General features: G+C 37.8%; 1 protein-coding gene and 1 long non-coding RNA gene across 3 annotated transcripts; both read right to left on the bottom strand.

Annotated features, from left to right (window-relative positions):
* Window positions 1-3,396: 3,396 nt before the first annotated feature.
* Window positions 3,397-6,140, bottom strand: LOC102705486 (histone deacetylase 6). The gene is made up of 4 exons (XM_006663992.3): window positions 5,990-6,140; window positions 5,706-5,875; window positions 4,229-4,354; window positions 3,397-3,712 (listed from the first exon to the last, which is right to left on the bottom strand). The coding sequence occupies exons 1-4, from the start codon at window positions 6,053-6,055 to the stop codon at window positions 3,532-3,534; spliced, it is 543 nt and encodes a 180-aa protein (XP_006664055.1). The 5' UTR covers window positions 6,056-6,140; the 3' UTR covers window positions 3,397-3,531.
* A 4,670-nt stretch (window positions 6,141-10,810) lies between these two features.
* LOC121056005 lies at window positions 10,811-12,949 on the bottom strand. Of its 2 annotated transcripts, none has more exons than XR_005812941.1 (3): window positions 12,639-12,949; window positions 12,304-12,526; window positions 10,811-11,055 (listed from the first exon to the last, which is right to left on the bottom strand). It is a non-coding gene; the product is annotated as an uncharacterized LOC121056005 (long non-coding RNA). The 2 variants fall into 2 exon arrangements; XR_005812942.1 differs by having other exon boundaries at window positions 12,304-12,520; window positions 12,639-12,948.
* Between the last annotated feature and the right edge of the window lie 2,058 nt (window positions 12,950-15,007).

Raw genomic sequence — 15,007 nt, forward strand, 5'->3', positions numbered from 1 at the left:
GACGAATCTTTTGAGCCTAATTAATCCATCATTAACACAAGTTGATTACTGTAGCACTTATGGCTAATCATGAACTAATTAGGCTCAAAAGATTCGTCTCAAGATTTCTTTCATAATTATGCAATTAGTTTTTTGGTTCATCTATGTTTAATACTTTATTTAGATGTCCAAAAATTCGATGTGATGTTTTTAGAGAAAATTTTTGAAAACTAAACAAGGCCTGCATCTATCTATCTAGCATAACCCAACACTAAAAAGTAGCTTTCCACACAAGTGCAGATTACCAGGACACTAGGGGCACAGCGTCATCATTCAACAAAACCACTTCAATGATCAAGCGAAAAAAAAAATAGTCCTCTTACAAGATGTATAACAAAGATATCAGTCGTACACCCACTCGTGTTCATCCACCAACATGATCATGCAGACAGGTTTGTTTATCCATCATATATGTGCACAAAGAGGTCTTTATACAAAATAATAATGTCATGAAGAACTTTTTCCGAAAAGATATAGATAGAAGTTGGTCCTATATGTTATATATGTTACTCCCAGAAATCAACCCATAGAAACCTTTGATCTCGAAGCAATCTTTAAGGGCTAATGTTTCATCTGCTTTTCCTAACATGAAGATTCCATATGAACTTGATGTTCTTAGTTTTATTTCTATATTCCTCCTATACCCTGCATGTTAGAGCAGGTACAATAGCAGGCTATAAACCAAATATAATCATATTCTAAAAAGAGATATGAGGGGAGAGAAAAGAGCTATAGATTTTTAGCTATAGACTCCAAGACACAATGTGTATGACATTGTGACAAGATAGTATATGTTTTGCAGGTAACTATTGTATAAATTGACTATTAGATTGACTATAGATGATTTCGAGCTAGTAGCTAGTTGGCTATACTATTGAACTTGCTCTTAGAAGACACTCTGATAAAGCCCAATAGATTAGGTCATAGAGCTCCACATATCACACTTGACAAAACTCATGTCGACACGTAGAAAGGGAGCACACTAGCCTTTTCCAGCTTTGCCATGCAAGCTGAGTGCCAATGGTCCCAGTTCCACAGCTGAGATTGTAAAAAAACTGGTAAACAAATTGATGCGCAGATGCAGCTGCAGCCGTCAATGTCCCATTCTTACCCTGATGCAATCACATTGCAATGGATCTGTCTGTTCAGAGTGCTTGGAAAGACACTGGTAGATGCTTAGCCAATACAGAAAAACCTCCTCTTCAACCTAAAAATGACACCTGAACATGTTCCCATGCACAACTGGCTAAAACCGTATCAACTTCCACATGCACTGGCATGAAACAGACACCATATCAGCCCTGATGCGACCCAAAACCAAGTGAAATTTCAGGAATTGTAGCACAAGCGTGCTTGTGTGGGTTCATATCCTCTGCTGTGGCATACAAACAAAACAGAAAATCATCATGAGTCAAGATGACGAGAAATTCATCTGTTTTTTACTTGAAAGGTAATAACAAAAAATAGATCTGATCTGTTGCTCACCTAGATATTGGCCATTCATTTCTGATCAGAAGGAGCAGATGACGAAAGGCGCATCGCACCTGTTCAACTAGAAGTCAGAGGATCTGATTCCATTGATATTGATACACACCAGTTAATGGGTGTCTTTAGTGCATAATGGCAGCATCTGCTATGTTCTTGATATGGACATCTAACCAAACACTTGGAGGCATTTGGTAAGTGCTCTAAGCAATGCTCGCAACAATGACGAAAAATCCAGTGTGAACTATGTACACATGTCCTGCCTGATCAAGTACTATGTAGCACCTCGACTATAATACAACAGATACTTCAATTTGATACTATCATGCAGAATACAGTACCATATCTCATCTTTACCTTTTAATGCTCAGACTGCAGTTGAAGGTTATCACTATTCAACCACTACCATGTTCAGATATGGGCGAGAACTTTCAGTGTGAGTTTGAGAGTGAGTGAAGTAGAAGAAAAAGATCACACAAAATGAGGTATCTCATCAGTGAATGATAAATTAAGTATAAACTATCGCAAAATTGAAAAATGGATTAATATGATGAACACAACCTAAGTGTTGTCATTTGCATGTAGTATTCAGGAGGTTTTTCTATGTTCAAAGCCAATAAGACAATATCTAATATTCCTATTTACAGAAGGAAATGAGAATTAAACATGTTTAAATTGTAATTTATGTTTCTAGTGCTATGATTTCTGAAGATTTGCAGACCAGATTGAGAGTAAAAAGTTACACCAAAATGTATGGTTATCAACAAAAGTGCTCAACACAGGAAATAATGTATGATGAAAATACTTCCTTGTTTTAAATTGAAACAAAAGTATTCAGATGGTTAATGCCTTGTAAACAGTATAGAAGTACATGATATAACAAGGAAACAAAAGAAACAAAGAAAAATAGCAGCTCCATATAAATATCACAGTACATCCAAAGCAGCTACCAACTATTTGGAGACAGAGTATCACTTTGATTTGAACAAAAGATATCTTGATTGAAATAATGATATGGCACACTTGTCATGACTATCCACCATGTGTTACCAGGAAAGCAAATGAAGACGAAAGAATGGATAATTTTTATATCTGATTGGACAGACAATGTTAGGCAACTAGTAATTTGACATCAGTATCACTTGTGCAAACAAAAGATCACATCACACTAATAACTCAAAGAAGAGTACATATAATGATTCTGCAAAAAGCCATGCGACAACTCTCATGTCAGTATTTATCCTCCCAGAAGCACAATACTTTAACTATTAGCTTATTTTGTAGATGCATTGAATTTTCTAGTCTGCCTGCCACTAAGTGCCAAGTTGGTCTGAAAGTTACAGCGTGCTTCACTTGCAGTGTGATAGAAAAGTGTGCATTTCCCCTCATCAGTGCTCCAGACAGGTCATATTTTAACTAGAAAATTGAGTATCTTTAAAAATTATGCAGTTTCCATAAACAAGATGTGCATACATGGTGCATTAGTTCACTAAAAAGAAGATACGTGCACAGCGTGTTTTTCCTTAGGGGATAGACAGGATAGTTGAATGAGTTCAAATGCCACAAACTATATATTTTTCCCATTAGAGGTTTGATGGGCCTAAGTCTTGCCACCCAACCAAAAGTCAAATGACATATACCTAAACTTTTCTTTCCTTTTAGTGGATAACATAAAGTACATCAGTCAGTGGAGCTAAAGAATTCGTAAGTAGATACTTTTTTTCAATGTCAATATCAATGAAACTATAGTGCCTTCATCATCTCCAAAGGTGAACAGACCTTTTACACTTGTCATTTTGCTTTGCACCCAATATAACAAACTACGTCACCAAGTTTATCTGTCAAAGCTTTGAATGTGAAATGTAATAAAAGGAGAAGAATAGGATCATTCATCTGAAATATCATACTGAAGTTTAACAAGTGCCACCTTACATAGTAAGATACTGCTTGTCCTTAACAAGTTTAACTACCTTCAATCATGAAAAGAAACTAACATAATATAGAGCATTAGGACAGTGATGATGTACTTCCATTCTGTCCACTGCTCAAATCCAGTACATCAAGTGATCGAAATGGAGGCCGTTGTCCAAATTTCAACAGATGTACAACTTCATAAACTGGACGCAGTTCTAAGATGGATTGAACATCGAGGTAGGAGTCGCAGGCGAAACACCAGACTGACAGATCACTGCAATGGGTTGCATACATGGTACTAAATAACAGTAACCAGATCAAGTAGACATAATGTAAACAGGGAGATGTACATTGTACAGGTTTGCCATGAAAGCAGAGATACAAGAGAGAGGCAGCATATGGTTGGAAGTGAACTTAATAAAAAGGAATTAATATTAACATAATAATGTGATACTTAAAAATATTTTAATATCTTTGTTCTTTAGTAGACTTTTATAACTTAGTTTACTACTTGAGACATAAAACAGCATAAATGTATAATTTATAATTAGTATTGGCTGGTGCTGTAAATTTGGTTTTCTAAGATGCCATGCATGTAGGAATAAACTAGAACAATTCTAGAGTCCAGTAAAGGTCACAACTATTCATTGTTATAACACTTGAAATTCAGGTGACGATTTAAATGCACTGTACTGACTACTGACAATGCAAATGCATTATTTTAGATGGAACTGCCAAAAATTCTGTGTGATCAAAGAGCACATTGATCAAATGCAATTTTGACAATTACCTGAAGCTCAGAGCAAGACAATGTCCTGTATCTTGATAATGGTACAGCATATGTTTGTTGATAAAACGGCTGCACAGAACATCCTTACAGATCAAGCATAACCAGTTTTCAGCAGGATGATGACATCTGCATGGAGAAATGCTCATAAATGGACATAATACCTTGAATTTTACACAGCACATACATAAAAAAAATGGATGATGTTCTCAGTTACTAAGTGAAGATCCATAATAACAGATGTTTCAATTGGGAACATGCAAAATAAAGCATGACACATGCTAACTTCGATGACTGGGAAATGACAATACAAAGGTTACGTTTCGTTTGGGATCAAGGGGTTGGTTAGAAGTTCAATCTGCCAAATACTAATGGTGAAGGAGAGTTAGGTTAACTAGGCCAAAGCTTTTTAACCCTCATCCATGAAAAAGTTAACCCACTACAGCAGTGGACTAGTGGACTAAGTTAATGCACCACTTTTTCCTATTGCCAACTTAATTAATCCACCTAACCTTGGCAAACATTAATCCTACTAACTAGATCAGTCTGGTTTGCCGGCCAGTTATCATAGGTTTGGTGCACACGTAATTAGCTCAACATGACTGTGTAAGCCAGATGTAGAAACAAGAACATAAAGTGGTAGACAAAGGAAAGGTAAATCATCAAGTGAATCTCCGTAGTAATCTCAACAACTCTCAGTTGTAACTCTTAAGGTACTTTTGTCACATCCTGAACTTGAGAAGAATAGCAAGTCAGTCTAATCTAGAAGCATACTCTTAGGATTATTTCAACGATATTTCTTAGGGTAAACATGTCATCTCAAAGCTGACCTCTTTGGCCCCTCAACAAGTTTATAGCTTATAAGTATAACATGATTTTAGTTAACAAAAAAAAAACAGACATTTGTATTACACCCAGTGAGAAAAAAACTTTGTTGGCAATTAGTTGCTAAGTAGGTGAAGAAAACTACATTCCCAGGCACCAGTACTCCAGTAGTACATTTCCAGCTCGAAGTACTGTGAAACAATTGTTATCACAACTCACAGCATGTTCCAAGGTAGGTTTAGAAATCCTGCTGAGTGCTGGCCAGTTAAATCGTCAACCTCTACTCGGCCACTAGGGCCTAGGCAAATTGCCAAGCTATCGACTGAGACCAGTCGTATTCTTGTTCTGGTGAGAAAAACCCACATGCATGACACGATTTCGCCAAACACTGAACCAAAATAAACAACTGCTATCGCTAGTAGATTGGCTTACAGAACATCATCTTCATCGACTCATCGTGAAGCACTAAACATTTATCTTTACTTGGTAAACTAAACCATCTCATTGCTCAACCAAAACAATGAACTGGTCGGGGGCACTACGTGCGGACGAACCACGGCAAAAGAGCTCGGAGACAACCTGAACTTAGGCAAGGCACAGGGTCACGACATTGAGCCGGAGGCGCCTGGAAAGAGCAGATCGAGCAAAATTTTACCTGGAGCACGGCGAGTCCGGCGGCGGCACGCGCGCGAGGTCGTCGGCGGGCATGGTGGGGAGGTGCGGGCAGCTGGTCCGCGCCTCCACCCACCCCGCCGAGGCGCCGGCCAGATCGAACCCCTCCTCCTCACGCCCAGCCTCATCGCCGCCACCCTCCCTCTCCTTCCCCTGCGAACCACGCACATCCATCCAAATCCAACAGCGGGTAAACACAAGGCCGACGAGACACCACCGCCGACGGAGGCAAAGAGACAAGAGAGAGATGACACGGAGGAGTATTACGGGCCCGGACGTCGACGGAGGCTCGCCGGAGCCGTCTCCGGCGGCGGCGTGGGACGACGACGACATCGCCGGCGCAGGAGACGACGATACGAATCCAAAGAGGTGGACACGTCATATAGGAGAGGAGGCGAGGCCCAACACGAAAAGGCCCGGCCCAAGTAGAGGCCCAATGGGCCGGCCCAGGTGGACTCACCGTTAGGGTTTAGCTCTTGCTGCTGCTATATAAGGCCTCCTCCCCGCTCCGCCGCCACCTCGCACACGCGCGCGCCTCGCCCGTCTCCCTCTCTTCGTCTCTCGCGCTAGGGTTTCCCACCTCGCGGCGGCGCCGGCGGAAGGAAGGCGGCGGAGATGGGGCACTCCAACGTGTGGAACTCCCACCCCAAGAACTACGGGCCCGGCTCCCGCGTCTGGTACGGCTGCTGCTGCTGCTGCTCCCTCTCCCACCTTAGTTTTTTTCTTCTCTCGTCGCTTGTGCCGGCTGCTGATGCGTTAGGCGCGGTTGCCGGAGATGATCTTCGTCGGGGTTTGGTTGTGTGTATCGACGGCGACTAGGGTGCTTGTGTTGTTGGGCTCGACGATTCGTTGATGTAATCGTTCACGTCCTTGCTAAGATCTACTCCATAGCTCAATTTGACGAGTAGCAAATTTCAGACGAGTAGTAGTTGTGGTAAATTCTTCAGGTAGAGTGCTTCGATTTTGACTTAGGTTCGTTAGCTGCAGAACAGATTACTTCACTTGGATTCATGACGTAAAAAATGTGTTTGATATGTGATTACCCTGTAATGATTTTGGTTAAAGAAATCGCCTTTGTTGAGAAAAGCTTAGATCATAGGGATTACTTGCTTGGGTCTGTTTCGTCCATGTGTGCAGTCATGGATGATCAGTTCATCCCTTGGGTTACATATATTGATCCCACGTTTGTTGTGTTTGGTAGCCGGGTGTGCGGGAACCCTCATGGACTGATCAGGAAGTACGGGCTCATGTGCTGCAGACAGTGCTTCCGCAGCAACGCCAAGGACATTGGCTTCATCAAGGTCAGCCCCATGATTTTTACTGTTGTACTAAATATTGATCTGCATTGTTTCTGTTTGCTACATCTTTGGTAGACATTACTGTGTAAGCTCATTGGACCAGGTACTGCTAAACTATGGAATTAGGCCACTTTTGGCCCCCATCTTAGTTAACTTATCTCTCTTGTTTTCCGCATGCACGTTTTCCGAATTGCTAAACGGTGTATTTTTTGCAAAAAATTTCTATAGGAAAGTTGTTTTAAAAAATCATATTGATCTATTTTATATTTTCAATAATTAATAATTAATTAATCATGTACTAATCTATTACTATGTTTTTTTGCTCCGGCGTAAGTTAACTTATCCGTGATCAAACGAACGCGGCCTTAGTCTGTTTCTTCTTAGTCTGTTTCTTCAAAGTTTATCTAGCTATATTGTTATTTTTGTGTGTTGTCCAATGCCTATACCAATATTTATGTAGCCCTGTTTCAGACTTTCAGTTGAATCATGAGATGGTGTTATAATAAGCTAGAATTCTTCTTTATCACATTTTATTCCTTCTGTAAATTGATATCTCTTTTGATTTCATGTTGAAAATCGAAGATTTCTTCCCACTGCGCTGTGGTCATTCTATTAATGTTACCAATTAGTTGTGGTTTGTACATTTTGTGACCGAAAATCTCGAGTTACCAGTACTTTTAGGCCTTCCTTGGTCCTGGGTAGTAAGCCAACTAATGATAACCATTGTTCTTTTGTTGCAGTACCGCTGAAAGCCAAAGATTTCCTCAACCCCTATTCTGGGTGATGAAGAGATGGATCACTTAATGGAAGTCTTAATTTCTGTTCCAGTAATTTAGCTGTTTGTTTAGTACTCTGCAGACTAAAGTGGTTTATGTTTCGGATTGGTATTTGAATGACGTGGATGTTAACTGTTAAGTATGAATGCACATCAGAAAAGCCTTTTACTATTATATATGTGGCCCCTTGCTGAGGAATCCTATCATTTTTTTCTGTTTGATGGGATGATCAGATCAGAGGACAGCTTCTGCATTCTTTTTGACAGGGCAAATTGGGTGGTTTAACGTACCATAAGTTTCAGTAGTCCGTAGTCGCAAAAGTTTACCAGTGAAATTGTGTCTGCTTGCTCTGTTGATCTAGCTTATGATCATTTTATTTCTGGAGCAAGTTAATGGTGCCATTACCGAGCTGAGCTGTGACGTGCGCGCTTTCATGTGATTGAGTGAAATTTCCTTTTGGGGAAAACATGGTTCAGCGTACATCGCTAAATCAGTTCCATAAAAACTAGGGCTCCCATCGTTCCTCTTATGACATGAAAAAGCGAAAACATGTTTTTTAAACAAAATATAACATTTATATATGTATTCATAACGACTTAAAAACGAAATGGGTAAAACAAACAATAATAAAAAAATCACAAGATCAAGTCTAAAATTAAATTCTAAAATTTAACTTTTAACTTATAAACAGTTATCGGAAGCCTATCGGAAGCCTAGGGCTCCTTTTGAACAGAGGGTAAAACAAACAATGATGAAAAAATCACAAGGGTAAAACAAACAATGATAAAAAAATCACAAGATCAAGTCTAAAATTAAATTCTAAAATTTAACTTTTAACTTATAAACAGCCTAGGGCTCCTTTTGAACAGAGGAATGACTCTTTCAAATTTCGATTTCGATGTAAAACAGTTCTATATGGCCTTTTAGAGCCCTTTGGAACAGAGGAATGACTCTTTCGAATTTCCTTGGGAACAGGAATGGCTCCTTCAAATTCCTTCGTAAAACATTCCTATATGGAATGTCTTTCAGATTTCTTTTAAATTTCTTAAGAATGCCTCGAAACATGGAATTTTGAATGATTTTCAACATGAGGTCTATTATTTCTTTGTGTCTATCTCTTATAATTTCTATATTTTTCTTTGCTTGATCCAAATGATTATTCATGTAGTTTTCTTGTGTTTATTGCATCCATAGGATTTTTTTTATAGGACACTTTAATCTTGCACTTCTTTTTTATTTCAACATAATATTTTCTTATTTCAACCAATTTGAGTATGGGGGCTGCTACACTACGGTATATCGTCAAAACAAAAAAATAATAACATGTTACCTTGTAGGTAATATGGTACCGCATGTATCGTGTATGAAACCTCAAATGTACCAGAATACCATATCTAAGTAACAATGTACCTTACACATATCGTATATGATACCTTAAGGTATCATGCCCAGATAACATGGTACCTCCCAAGTAACATGATATCTCACATATACCATGTACGATAACTGAACAATATCATGTCAAACACTAGTGGTATCATGAATAATATCATCAGGATTCTATCGCCCATCGTGCACATCTGCTATAGCCGAAGCATGGGTCGTTAAGGCCGAGCCCGTCTTGGTGTACTTCCTCCTGCCGCAGTCCACCGTCATCGATCTCGCTTGCCTCATGAACCGCCTCACCTTGCTCGCCCGCAAGGGCGGCTGTGGCGCTCTCAGCCCTAGCCTCGCCGAGGCGCTCTTCGCCAGCAGTCTAGCAACGTCGTGTAGCCAAAACACTACTACGGTGTCGCATAGAGGCCGGACGTTGTTAACTACCATAAGCATCCCATCGCTATCCGGTTATATGATAGACCATCATATAGTATTTCCTTTTTTATTTAAGTTATAAAGAAAAAAATAAAAATAAAAACTAAAACATGGTCATATGATGATGGTTGCATGTTTCCCTAATTAAATCGTTTGTCTTGATAAAAAGGCAAGGATCTTTCCGAAGGACACCACAACATTGGTTTGTTGGTTCTTGAGGAACCACGTCATGCGCTTGATTTGGTTATGACAATACCGTACCGACGGTATACACCGTTATATTGCAATTCCTTTTGAGTATTCGTAAACTTACATTTTGATAATGTCTTATAAATGCTTATGTATCATTAGTCTTGTACCAGCGCGAACAAACGTTCGTCGAGTTAGACTAATGTGGATTTTAGAGGTCCAATGTAGGACTGGACCAATATGGATTTTGAAGATAAGGTGGTACAATAGTCCACTGTGAGAGCTTTTCTTTCAACCTTTAAAAGAAGAGAGGGCTAAATGACCATCACAGAAAGGATTCTTCATTTCACCGGGTGTGGATCGAAGTGTGACCAGCAGAATGATCTTCCTATATGTCTTGACACTTGTTATTCGATCGGTCATAAAAGCGAGTATATTAAGTGAACGTGTACACTACAGGCATGCATCGGCAGATGCTTTGGTCTTCTTTTAACAAAAAAACGAAATGACATATTTATAAATAAAAGATAATTTGTGAATAACACTTTTATATATGTATGGTTAGCATAAGCAAACCAAAAGCCAAACCATAAAATCAACTCTATTAAAATTTTAATTTTTGGCTTATAAGCAAAAGCAAAAAAGTTAGGGTGAACACCTAAGAGCACTTTTAAAGCTCGGTTGGGCCAGCATATCTTGAGATTAAACAGATCAGCCTCATCTTTTCGCTAAAATTTTTAATCTTAAATCTATAGTTGTTTTTAAGATTTTTTATCATAGTTTATGTTTTAGCTTATGTTTTTTAAGTAGAAACATATGTATAAAAGTTATATTCACAAATTATTTTTTATTTGTAAAAATACCGTTTCGCATTTTCTAGAAAAACCAAAAATCTTATTACTATCGACATATACTCCATCTACAACTTAAAAAATAATTACTCATAAATACGAGCACCAATACCATCAATCCATCACGTCTAAGCCTAATTAGCAAGAGAATCAAATTGCTTGCAAGAACATAATAGTAAACACACCTCTCCATTAATTAATACATAATATTATAGATGATGGATACAAGGACCTTATCGAATTATTCATGATACAAAGATCTACGGACTAATTTTTAACTCACGAATTCGAGGCTACAATTACTGTAACACAATAATAACTTAGTAGTACACGAGGGTTGGAGGTGCATATGTAAACCTTCTTAATTAAGTAGACAACAAGGCATGTTCACCGATCACCGTCAGAGCCTGTAAATAAGTAAGATAAGGTCCAGCCATCATACTTAAAAGCATATTTGGTTTTTTTTTTTAGAATTTGACGATAAATTTCACATCAAAATAGATTTATAAACTTTATTTTATGATATTATGATAGCATTTTCGAGTAAAATCATGTATGTGAACTTTCTTGCTTCTAAATTAATTATTTGAAAATTTAAAAGCTTTACTTGTGCTAAACATCGAATATTTTTACCAGATGGATAAGATTACAGGGCAGAAACATAAACATAGCAAATTATTACTACCACCATTTTAAATATATGGCATAGTTGATCTTTAAATATGGCGTTTGATTATTTGTTTTATTAAAATAAACTACTACCTCCGTCCCATAATAACCTCATTTTTCGTTTTTCTATGTCCAACGTTTGAACCATTCGTCTTATTTAAAAAAATTTTACGATCAATATTTTTATTGTTACTAGATGATAAAATATAAACAGTACTTTATACGTGACTAATTTTTTTAAGTTTTTATACAAATTTTTCAAATAAGACGAATGGTCAAACGTTGGACACGGAAAAATAAAATATAAGGTAATTATGGGATGGAGGTAGTACGAAAGTGTCATTTATTTTGTTGTGCCTCGTTATATTATCATTAAATATACTCTTAGCATGAGTAATATTTTTACATATTAGCACTAAATTAATTTTTAAATAAGATAAATTTTCAAAATTATGTCAAAAAGTCCTGATTATCATATATTTAAAAACAAAGTGAGTAGATTACAAGGCTTTATTTATTATTTCGCTCTGGATATGACTTGCACTGTTGCACAGACGTTTTCTTCTTATTTGCAAGACTAGAAAGTTAACGTTTTCAAGGAAGTTTGTCCTATCCATGATAGGCTCTCAAAGATATTTTCAGCAACATCCAAGTTGTCATTGGATGGGGTTGTATTACATTTGAAAGTGAACTGAGACACTTTTGGCGACTATGATGATATTATTAATATCACTATATTCGTTCTTTTTAATTGGCATTTCTAAAGATGTGTTTTTCGCATAAATTTGTAAAGACACTTTCATACAAGAAAAACCTTCAACTTATTTGTGAATTCCGGAGGACTGAAAGCTTGATGATAACTATATATGCATGATTAGACGATCAAAAAAAGTGGAAAAACAAAACTAACTTTCAGAAGATTGATCATAATTTAGTTCAGGCAGTGTTCATTCAGTTCAGAGAAGAGAAGAGGTGCATGCGTATACCAGTCGAGACAGAGAGAGAGAGCTTCTTGATCATGTCAGAATCTGGCAGCAGCTGCTGCTGCTAGCCTAGCCGATCTTGGTGATGGAGTCCAGCGACACCACGAGGACCAGGTCTTGCTGGCCGGAAGCGTCGTAGGCATGCTTCATCGCCTTCCTCCGCGGCGGCGCCGCCCTCTTCCCCGTCTCCGGCGGCTGCTGCTGCTGCTGCTGCTTCTGCCTGCAGCTGCATCCATGTCAGAATTCATTCAGATCAAGCTCACCTTTAACTCGCAAACCGAAAAGAAAGCCACACAGTAACTGATAAACCAAGAAACCATGGAATCAGTGGTAATCACCTCTTAAAGCCGTCGTCGCCGGCCACCGCGGCGCCATGGCCGGCGACCTGCCGGGAGGAGGAGCAGTACTGCCCCATCGTCGTCGATCAGTCTCAGCAGTGCAGCTAAGCAGAGCTTCTGTGCTCTCCTTTTGGTAGTGTTTTTTTTCACTGCAGGTTCACTTGCTTGCTGGGGGAGGTGCATCTGTGTTCTACTTATACTGAGCATGGGGAAGGGAACTCAATTCACTTTCATTTAAAAAAACAATTTTGAATTTGAAATTTGGAGAAAGGGCACTAAAAGTGCCGACGCTTTTCATGGCTGGGACACCCAACTTGTGTGCACTTTAAAATTTATATTTGTTTGGTCATTAGACAAAGTGGATTCAAGGTCCTAAAAAAGTACAGCGAGATAGGGGCATTGGTTTAGTTTTCTTGCACTTGAAATACTCTAAGGCTTTAGTCACTTTCATATGAGGCTTTTATATGAGATTTATTTATGTGACATTGCGAAAATGTCGACACATACTTCGCAATCATGTGTTCTTTTCTACTATGGTAGAAGCTCGTGCATGCACCTTAATTTTTTGAGAAAATCTATAATATGCCACTGACTTTAGTATAATTCTATCATTTATGCTGACTTTTAATTTTTCGTTCTACGGTATGCCATTAACTTTTGCTTAATATTTACGATTTACCATTGTGTCCGGTTAGTCTCTATCAGTATCGTACAATTATGTCTATACGACCAAAATACTCATGTGACAAAAACTTTCAAAATTAAGCTGCATGCGTATTATAGACATAAGTTTTTAAACTTCTAAATTTTGTCTAAAAACTTAAAGTATGATATTTCAAAAAATTTATCCCAGAGGCATTTGGCCCATTTGGACAAAATTATACGGTTCTAACGGAGACTAATCGCATGGCGATGGTAAATCATAGTTAAGCAAACATTGATAACATATTGTAGAACAACACAAATGGTAGACATGTGGCAAACTCAGGAGCATATAATGAATTCTCTCTTTTTTTTTCTGGGACTGTCGCAGTGTGACTTAGGAATTTCTCTTCATCTTCATGAAAAATTGTGGTCGTACTGTCGAATCCGTGCCGGAGAAGGATGAGCATTTTTTTTTGTTCCAAATAGGACCGGATGTTTGCAATTGATTGGGCATGAGATGATCGTTTAGTTTGATCATCGAATTTTGAATCAACTTTTTTCTGATTTTGATACTGTGGCCGATCTCCAACTAACAGGTGATTCTTCAGCCCAAACTGTATGTCCTGCCATTCTAGGAGCACACTAAAACAAGTAATCTGAGCTGCTTCTTCTGTCACTAAACCACCAGTTTCTCAAACCATGTGGATAACCCTTTTTTGCTTTCTTAATTGCACAGCATTTGTTGTTTTTCCAGTGTGTTTCATATCAATTTAGTATAGTCTGTGAGTGCCATGAGGATAAGCCAGTGACTCAGCCTTGCTGACAGCATGCATGCCAATTGAGCTTTAAAAAGGCGTCATGGCATCATCCACAGCAAGTTGGGAGAACATGAATCACCCACCCTGATTAATATTCACTATCATCAAGAAACAAAACGTATTTTATTTCTTCTTCTGTATAATATGTAGCAAGGTATACAATTTTTATCTACTCCATCTAATCAATTGCTCCAACTAGCTAGGAACACATATATGCTATTGTTATGCTAATATTCTTCCCCAATCATATTTGACAAATCTCTCACATGTCCATTTAACCAAAAAATATTACTCCCTCTATTTTTTTTAATTGACGTTGTTGACTTTTTATCTATACTTAACCATTCATCTTAGTTAAAATATTTATATTATTATTAATTATTTTCTTATTATTTGTTTAATTACTAAAATAAATTTAAGCATGATTTATAATTTTGTGTATTTGCATAAAAGTTTTGAACAAGACAAAGGGTTAAACACAGATCTAAAATTTAACGGCATCAAATAAAAAAATAAAGGAGTAGATACAATAGATTTAGAGTAACCAAGTTTAGGGGACTAAGTAGTGATAAATTTATATTTCTAGCCAATAATTAACAAAACGATGGTCTTAATTATATGAAAATATGCGAATAACCAACCTACAATATTAATCCTTTGGCACTGTAACATATACATGCATTATCTTATAGCAACAGAGAGAAAGTAACACCTTGAAAAGGGCACATAAACGCCATGATTCTTGCAGCCTAGTGTTGGCACATCGGTTGGAGTTAATTTGTTATTATAACCTACTCATGGCCTACTAAATATACCTTGATCCATTCTTTGAGATTTTTTTTTTTTAAGATACCACTGAATTTGGTTCCAATTCTTTGCATGCATTTCCATGCCACTGAATTTTTC

The sequence above is a fragment of the Oryza brachyantha genome, chromosome 12, assembly GCF_000231095.2.
Source record: "Oryza brachyantha chromosome 12, ObraRS2, whole genome shotgun sequence".
NCBI lineage: Eukaryota > Viridiplantae > Streptophyta > Magnoliopsida > Poales > Poaceae > Oryza > Oryza brachyantha.